Genomic DNA, 9,601 nt, shown 5'->3' with positions numbered 1-9,601 from the left:
AATATTAAGTTATCAATTTTAATTGTGATATCTTCTTAAATGTGTTATACATGAAAATACCTCCTCATCATCTTGGAGGAGAATACTATGTTGTTGGTTGAAATATCCCTTTCTCCTAGACTATATAAGACTATAATACAAGTTATGTACTATGAGGACCACATTATCCTAGTCTATAACAAGTTGTCCCCTTCATCTAACTTTTGTTACCAAAATTCTCACTCAGTCGCCAGGAAAAAAGCTCGATTTAACTAGAACGTGACACTCTTGTTCACTTTCGGAAAATCATACGGTGGAGTGTGATCTCTTTATCCTCATCTTTAACCTTTTCCTAAAAAATAAAAGCATACAAAAGTGGGAAAGAGCCATAAAGCATGGGGAAGCTTTTTCCTAAGCACAAAAGCATCTAAAAAGTGGAAAAGGCCATTTTTATATGAGGAAATATTATTCACCCAAAACCTTTTGCCCAAATTGAACTAATGAGGAATTTGGGAAATCTTCATAGCCTTTAATTTCCTATATATTGGAGGCTTGGCCATTGAGAAAATGATGGGAATTCTTGTATTGTCAGGCTGTTGAGATCTATCTTGAGAGGGAGAGTTTTGGAGCTAGGAGTTGGGGGAGGTAGTGTTGCAACTGCATCTGATGGTTGTAACTTTCCTCCAACTCCTTTATTAATATAGATTGATTGTTATTCCTTCCATATGCTGCTATTCATTATTTACTTATTCTATTTAACTAATGAATGTACATGATTTTGGTTTATATTTATTTAATCAGTAATATTTATATGTTTCTGATAGTTTTTATTATCAAGATATTATGTTGTGAAGGTTTATTTGTTCTCTCTCTTATGTGTAGGACCAAGCTTTGGAGCTAGGTAGGAGCGCTTCCCAGCTACACTAAAAACTCCAACAAGACCTGCATGCGAGGACTCACAAGAATTCATTCTCTTTTTCTTATTCTATACTCTACATCTTGATCTATTAAGAATCCTGAGCCTTAGAACAACCTTTCTCTTAATCGGTATTTCCTAGGTTTTTGAGATAAACTAAGAGGGTTTCATGTTCATCTAACTATGCATTAAATCCTACAACAAAATGATATTTAGAAATTGTAATATATTTCACTATGTAATTGAAATTAGTGAAATGAACCCGTAAAGGGGGTCATAAATGGAAATAAAATTAAAACTCTAAACAAGAAGCCAAAAGTGGATATAACCATGCATGCAAAATAGGGAGTAGAATTGGATGTTAAATTAGCCATCAAAACAAGATGCAAACAATGACACAAAAAGGGTTTTAAAGTAGAATTAAAAGAGGGTGCAACACTAGACACAAAGAAGGGAACAAAACAGGGCATACAAAAGGATACCAAATTGGGCGCAAACAAGGATTAAAAAATAGACATCGAAATGAGGATGCAAAGAATCGTGTAAAACTGGGATGTAAAAAGGATGTAAGAAAAGACACAAAACAAGATGCAAAATGGGATTAAAAAAGGGTGAAATCAAGGATGCCAAAAATGGTGCATAACTAGATGAAAATTCGAACTAAAATCTAGGTGCAAAATGAGATGCAAATGTGGACACAAAATGTGGCAGAAAAAAGATGCAAATTTGGATGCCAAAAAGGATGCAAAATTAGACACCAAAAATGATGCAAAATTGGACATAAAAAATGGTGCAAAATTGGACACAAAAGTAGAAAAAATGGGCATAAAAATGGCTCAAATTTGGATGCAAATTGAGACGCAACATTGGATGCAAATTGAGACGCAACATTGGATGCAAAATGAGGTGCAACAAATGATTCAAAACTTGGCGAAAAAACAAATGCAAAAGTAGACGAAAAAAATGGCTCAAAATTGAACGTAACATTAGACACAAAATGGGATGCAAAGGAGGACGCAACACATGGTTCAACATAGGATGCAAATTTAGATGCTCAAAAAGATACAAAATTGGATGCAAGAGATGGTGTTAAAAATGATGCTAAATTGGATGCAACAAATGATGCAAAATATGGTGCAAAATAGGATGCAAAAAAGGGAGACAAATAAAATGCAAAAGTGGATGCAAAAAATGGTGCAGAAATGGATGCAAAATTTGACACTAAATCAGATTCAACATATGGTGCAAAATTGGATGCAAAAAATGGTGTAAAAAAAGGCAGAAAAACTGGCACAAAAATAGATGTAAAAATAAGTACAAAATTAGAAGCAAAAAATGGCATAAGACTAGATGCAAAAACTGACACAAAATGGATGCAAAAAAAGGCACTAAATCAGATGCAAAAGATGGTGTAAAACTCGATGAAAATTATGACACAAAACTAGAAGGAAAGATTGGCACAAAATAGGAAGCAAAAATAGATGAAAAAAATGGCACAAAACAAGAAGCAAAACCTGTTTTAAAACCAAATGCAAAACTTGGTGCAAAATATGATGAAAAATTTGGCGTAAAAAAAGATGCAAAATTTGGCGCAAAAAAGGATGCTTTAAAGATTGTACAATAGAGCCATATTTAGCGGCAGGCTGCTCATCCCAATTGAGAAAAAAAATGCACTAAAATCTAGTGCTAAATCTGGTGCAAATTGCCTATTTTGTTGTAGTGATATGGAAGAGTAAAGAAATGGTTTCATTCTCTTCGTATAATTAAAGAACATAGTTTTAATTGGGGTATTACATGTCTTAATAATGTTTATATATTTTAATTGTTTGGTCGGTTATTATATCCACATAGACCGGGCACTGGAAGCATCGGAAACTATTTTAGTTGGCAGAGTCTGTGGAAGGAAGTTTTCGGTGGCCTTCATCAAACAATGGACTCTGGATGAATGGAAAGACGCTCCGGGGCAGCCAGAAGAGATTAAGATACTTGACAGAGGCTGGTTTTGCCTTCGTTTTGGACAAAAGGAGTATGTCGAATGGGTTTTGACAAAGCACTGGTGCCTAGGGAAGAGGCCTATCTTATTCAGGAAATGGTCACCTCTTTTTGATGCCCAGAAAGAAAAAACAGAGGAGTTTCCAGTCTGGGTCAAACTAATGGGTCTCCCTATTCAATTCTGGACTGACTCAGCTTTCTCATCAATCGGAAACACTCTGGGTAAGTTTCTTGACTCAGATAAATCTTATTTATATTCTCATGACTGGAGCGTAGCCCGTCTTTTGGTAAGTTTAAACCCTAAAGATGGTCTGGCGGATGCTATGCATCTGAAGTATCGTGGACTAGAGTTTATCCAGACCCTGGACTACGAAAACCTTCCTTTTAGATGTCATCGATGTCAAGTTTATGGACATCTGGCTCGGGAATGCCCTCTTGGCCATCGTCGACGTCGAAGGAAGAGGAAAAATGGGTTTAAGTCAGAGGAAAAGGAAAAAATGAAGTTATACGATCAGAAGGAAGAGGCTCAGTTCAAGGAGGCCGAAGTTTTGACAAGCGTTCAGGAGCTGGGTCCGGAGCACATGGGGGGAACTGGAAACTTTCAGCCTGAGGTGACTGCTGATGTTTTGGTTTCATCCCAGCTCACAACTGTCGGCTTATCAGCAGCCCCAGCTATGGATGATTTGAATATTACTTGTACTCTCTCCCCTCAATCCTCATCCCCTCATTTTTCAAGAGTTCTACATGTGTCTTGTAGTGGCGAGGCAGGTCTGTTAGGTCAACTCTCAAAAGCTACGACAGACCTGAATATGGGACATCCCCCTTCTGATAGTGTTATAATGACGGTTATTTCCTCTCCTATTCGCGATCCTGGAGTAGGAGGCCACGAACCTCATTACAACCTAAGGCCATTATCTACCAGGAAAGGAAAAGGGCGGGCAGTAGGCGGTTTGGCTATGGATGAGGTGTCCATAGGTCCGAGGAAGTTAAGAGGGCGAAAATCGGATATGTCAAAGGCAAAGTTGAAGGCTATTATTGATATTGCTGGAGGGAAGCAATTGTCCCTGCCAGGGGTGCTTAGAGCAAAGCAATCACCCCCCGAGGTTTTTAGATGATCATTTTATCCTATAATTGTAGGGGTCTTGCTAGCATACCCAAAAAACTAGCTCTGAAGGATCTGGTCAGGTCCAACAAACCTGATATTCTTTTTCTTCAGGAAACCTTGGGGAAAGGAGATGAAATTATAGGATGTCTACATAAGCTTCTGCCGGGATGGAGTTTTCATGCAACGGATGCAAATGGTCATTCAGGAGGTGTGGTCTTGGGGTTTAACGTGAAGGTGGCGCGTGAAATCTCCTCTTGGGGTTCAGAAAACGTCTTGGCGGTGGAACTTTTCTCCAACGAACTCTGTATTCCCTTTCTTTTTCTTAATATCTATGGTCCTAATTCGGAGCGGGAGAAGTTCTGGAACTCTTTCTTCGCTAAGTCTTTTTTGGAGCATCCAAATCTTATTATTGGTGGAGACTTCAATTTTTCTCTGGGCTGTACTGAATCTTGGGGGGTCAACGCCAGAGCTGACCCTCTCTCTGCTTTCTTCATTCAGAAATTGGCCTCGTCATCTCTTGTGGATGTTACCCCCTCAAAGTTGCGGCCCACTTGGAGGAACCGCAGAATTGGAGATGACTGGATCGGGAAAAAACTAGATCGTTTCTTAATAAGTGATCTGCTGGCTGAGAAACTACAGGCGTTCAGGCATTGGGTTGGAGAGGGTGGTCTCTCTGATCATTTACCGGTTTTCTTGGAAGTGAAGGGAGATCTAACCAAGCCAGGTATTCCTTTTAAATTTAATTCCTCTTGGTTATTGGATGCATCATACACCAGTCTTTTCCATAAAACTTGGAGGAAAGCTGCTGACAATGGAAATGAGGATTGCAGTCAGCTATTTATGGAAAATTTATCAAGGATGAAGGCCGCTTCCAAAGTCTGGGCTCTCCAAAAGAAGATGAAGGAAGAAGAAACAATGCAAGCTGTTAACTCAGCACTCGCTCTCCTTGAAGATCCAGATAGTTTTGGCTATGGCACAGGTGAATCTCGTTTGAGAATTCATGAGTTGGAAATGGAAAGAAGGAGAATTCTACAACTCAGGGAACAAAGCTGGCGTCTTAAAAGTAGAGCGATCTGGTTACAGGCAGGGGATGAAAATTCCAAGTTTTTTCAGAATTATGCTAAAGGTAGAAAAAACTCAAATACAATATGGGAAATGAAGAAAGCAAATGGTGATTTAGCGCTTTCTTTTGAAGAGCTGGCCTCTGAGGGGGTTAATTATTTCAAACATCTATTTAAAGCTCCAGGTGAAGTTTCTATTGCAGAAGTCATAAGGGTTGCTCAGATTTTTCCCCGATTTATAGAGGAGGAAGACAATGACTCTCTCATGGCACCTATTTCTAAAGAGGAGGTTGAAAGCGTCCTTAAATCGATGCAAAAGGACAAAAGTCCCGGTCCGGATGGCTGGACAGTTGAATTCTTCCAGCATTTCTTTGAATTCATTGGTGATGAGTTAGTGGAGGTAGTGGATGAATCCAGGCGTTCAGGTTCTATCTATCAACCCTTTAATGCTACTTTCCTAACTCTCATTCCCAAATCTGATCTTCCAGTTTCTTTTGGAGATTTCAGGCCTATTTCCCTGTGCACATGTGTTTACAAAATTATTGCTAAAACCATTGCTGTCAGGCTAAAACCTTTCCTCTCAAAAAATGTTTCCCCGGAGCAGTTTGGCTTTTTAGATGGCAGGCAAATTCATGAAGCTGTGGGAGTTGCCCAAGAAACGCTCCACAGTCTTAAAATTGGAAAGAAAAAAGGAGTTGTTGTGAAAATAGATTTATCGAAGGCTTATGATAGAATAAGCTGGCTTTATCTTAGGCTTCTGTTAACACATCTGGGGTTCAAATATGAATTTGTAAGATGGATTATGAGCTGTGTCTCATCTTCTTCCATAGCTGTTTTGATTAACGGGGCAGCTTCCAGTTTTTTCAGCCCTGAACGTGGCCTGCGCCAAGGCTGTCCGCTCTCTCCGCTCTTGTTTTTGCTGGCAGCAGACGGAATCAGTCGTTTGATCCAAGAAGCAAAAAGACAAGGCTCTCTGAAAGGAATCGAAGTTGCTCCAAATTTCTGGGTCACACACCTTCTCTTCGTGGATGATATAATACTTTTCAGCAATGGCAGCCTTGAGGACTGTAGGACGTTCAAGAGGATTTTGGACCTCTTTCTGAAAGCTACTGGTCTATGCATAAATGAGAGAAAATCTACTCTAACGTGCTCAGGTCTGGCTAGAGAGGAGGTGCGTAGAGTGGCTTCGGTTCTGAATTTTGAAATTAAAGCGCTGGAGGATTCTTTCAAATATCTGGGTTTCTATCTGAAGCCAGATAATTATAGGATAAAAGATTGGCAGTGGATCCTTGCAAAATTGGAGTTGAAACTGAAACATTGGAGTCACAAGTGGCTCTCTCGGGCAGGTAGGCTTGTATTAATTAAATCAGTTCTGATGGCAATCCCAGTTTACTGGGCTAGCCTGACCTGGGTGCCCAAAGGAATTTTAAACTCTATTGAGAAATTATGCAGCAGTTTTCTTTGGGCGGGGTCCAAGTCTGAAAGAGTTACCCCGTGGATCGCTTGGGACAAAATTGCCCGCCCTAAAGAGTGGGGAGGCTGGGGTATAAAAAGCCTTGCCAAATTCTCTCAATCACTTGCAGCAAAGCTGGCGTGGAGGATAATTACTACGGAAAATTTGTGGACTGCTGTGACTAAAAGGAAATATATAGATCCACTAACAACGCTAGATTGGATTAGATTGCCGCAAAAGTCAACCAAAAATTCATCGGTGGTCTGGAAAGCAGTGGTTGCTTCTGTTAGCATTATAGAGAAAGGTTTGGCTTGGCATGTGGGTGATGGTTCTCAGATCCGTTTGGGGCGAGATCCCTGGATTGGCTGCTCAGAGGGCTTTACTCTTACGCAGGGATTGGTTGCGGCTTTAAAAGACAGGGGTCTATACACTCTAAACCAGATAGCTGACCCGCGGGCCTCTTCCATTTGGAATCAAGGGTGGTTGCAAGGCCGAGACTTAGATTTGACCGGTGATAGTTTGGAGGAATGGGATAGTTATACTAGGGATCTTCAAAACTCCTCAGTCAGGCTTTCTGATTCCCCGGACGAGCTAAAATGGGTTTTTGCTCAGAATGGCTATTATTCTCCAAAGGCTGGTTATAAATGGATGATGTCTCAAAATGGTTGGGAGAATCCGGATTGGTGGGCTAAATCGCTATGGAAGTTAAAAGGACCAGCTAAATCAAAATTGTTCTTCTGGTGTGTCCTATCCCAGAAAGTTCCTACGTGGGATTTCCTTCAAAGGAGAGGTAGGATTGGCCCTGGCAGATGTCCACTGTGCAAAGACAGTGCAGAAACAGTTCATCATTTATTTCTCCTTTGCCCTTTTAATACCAGTCTCTGGGCAGAAATGCTAAGCATGATAAATGTCCCTTACAGATGGGAAGGGCAGGGGCTCTTAGAGGCCTGGCAGAGTTGGTGGAATGCTTCCTCAAATGCAAGAGAAAGAACCATTCCGCTGCTCATCACATGGGGGACTTGGCTTGCTAGAAATCAAGTCATTTTCAAGGATTCTGTCTTCCCTATTGGAAGACTAGCCGCAGAAGGAGCGGCAATTTATGAAAGCATTCCTATTCCTCAATCCCTTAATCCTTCCAGAGCTGTTTGTCCTGAACTCATTAGATACTCTATGCCGTGGGCATATTTTGATGGGGCTTCGGATAATAATGGTCGATGCGGGGCTGGCTTGATCATTCACTTTTCAAAGGAAAAGGCTATTAAAGCTTCAATAGGCCTGGGACAGGGTTCCAACAATTTTGCCGAATTGAAAGCCCTTCATCTCCTTCTCAGTTGGCTTATTCTTAGAAATGTGAGAGAAGCTCAGATCTTCGGGGACTCCATGAATGTGGTGAAGTGGTTTAATGGGGCTCAGCGTTGCAGCAATCTCTCTCTGATTACTCTGTTCAGAGAAGTCTCACGCCTTAAGAGTTTTTTCATGGAGATATCTCTAAGTCACATTTACCGGGAAAGGAATTTTGACGCGGACCGCCTTTCTAAAGACGGAGTTGATCTGGAGATGGGGTCGTGGTCTGTTTGGGAGGTTGAAAATGGGGTGGTTCGATCCGTCGAACAGCCCATCTTTGCATAATTCTTCTGCCCTGTTTTCTCTGGGTTTGTAAATATTCGTTTTGTTTTTTCTGTTCTTCTCCTTGTATCTTTTTCTCTCATTTATCATTCTATGCCGGGTACCTTGGGCTGCTTTCCCTTTCTGTGGAAGCCCAGGCAGCGGTAGTTTCTGTTTTTTGCGCCGAATCCTCATAGTGCTCACTGTGGATTTCTGTGGCCCCCCTCTGGTCGCGTTTTGGTTTTTTCCTGTGGGATCTCGTTTCTACCGAAGCGTGTGGCTGGAGGTTTTTTCCCTTCATGCGTTGGCTTGCTTTGCTTCCGTGAGCAGGATGACAGTCTGCTGAGACTTTCCCCTCTGCCGGTGGATACAGTCTCGGTGTTATGCCTACATATATATGTAATCCCTTTTTGTAATAAAAGGACGGTCTTTTTTCTGTGGAAAAAAAAACATGAATGGTATGTTGTTTTGAATGATTTGACTTTAAATATTTATTTAAAAGAATTTTAAATATATAAAATAATTAAATTATAAATGTAAATATATGAAAATTTTGATAAATGAAATATATTTATATTTATATTAGTATATAACAGTTTTTTTTAATGTGGTTCATGGATACTGAGTGGCTAGTATATCCACGGGAAAATTTAGGTAGATCAACCTGAAGGGATCTAACCGCTAGCCAAACTAGCAGTGCATAACCCCAAAGGCATCAAGGGCATTTGACCTTGTGAACTCCCAATTGGCGAGGTACTTAGCAACGGGAACTCGACCAACTAAGCTATTTCTTGAGGCTTATTATTATACAATAGTTGCATGATATTATTTTATATAATATTTTGTAATTAAAAAAATACAAATATGTTTTAATATATATTTTAATCATGCCAAATTGAGTATATTTAAAAATGCATTTCAATTACAAGAACTACATTCAATTAAAAGTGATTTGATTTTATATTTCTGAATGAGATGCTTGTTTATCCTCTTAATACATCATATGTTATTTTTGAACCCATAATTGAAAATGATATTAAAAGTACACATATTTTATTTGAGTGCAAAATATTGAACGACACACAATGTTAAAATATACAAATACACTTTAAACATAATATTATTTACACCAAATATAATAAATATTTCATTACATTATCTTACACATTATTATTATTATCCCTGTCGCGACAAGGTATAACCCATTTGAAAATGTGTTGACCCTTCAATTATCCTTTGTTGTTGATGAGAAATTAAACCAATAATGTATAAAGTCGACATTAGGGAAAAAAATAATTTATTTTTAAAAATTTAAAAATTCTATTTATTCACATTCTGATTGGTGTAGAGGATTGGAGTGGTATTGCACAATCATGATTTGCGTCGTCAGATCATGTTGGGGGTACTCCTGCCACAACATGTACAGGTAACATAAATATGATATTGATATTATGACGTCCACTCATTAGATTGTGTACGGTGTAATTTGC

General features: G+C 39.5%; 1 protein-coding gene across 1 annotated transcript; it reads left to right on the top strand.

Annotated features, from left to right (window-relative positions):
- The first annotated feature begins 2,700 nt into the window (after positions 1-2,700).
- On the top strand, positions 2,701-8,135 carry LOC149179725 (uncharacterized). Its single transcript, XM_089413631.1, has 2 exons — positions 2,701-3,990; positions 4,104-8,135. Exons 1-2 carry the CDS (start codon positions 2,701-2,703, stop codon positions 8,133-8,135), a joined length of 5,322 nt encoding a protein of 1,773 aa, XP_089269757.1.
- Positions 8,136-9,601: the final 1,466 nt, after the last annotated feature.

The sequence above is a fragment of the Pinus tabuliformis genome, chromosome 3_2, assembly GCF_031772625.1.
Source record: "Pinus tabuliformis cultivar Carrire ecotype Pingquan chromosome 3_2, CPIR1, whole genome shotgun sequence".
NCBI lineage: Eukaryota > Viridiplantae > Streptophyta > Pinopsida > Pinales > Pinaceae > Pinus > Pinus tabuliformis.
This window is presented reverse-complemented; position numbering and strand designations above follow the sequence as displayed.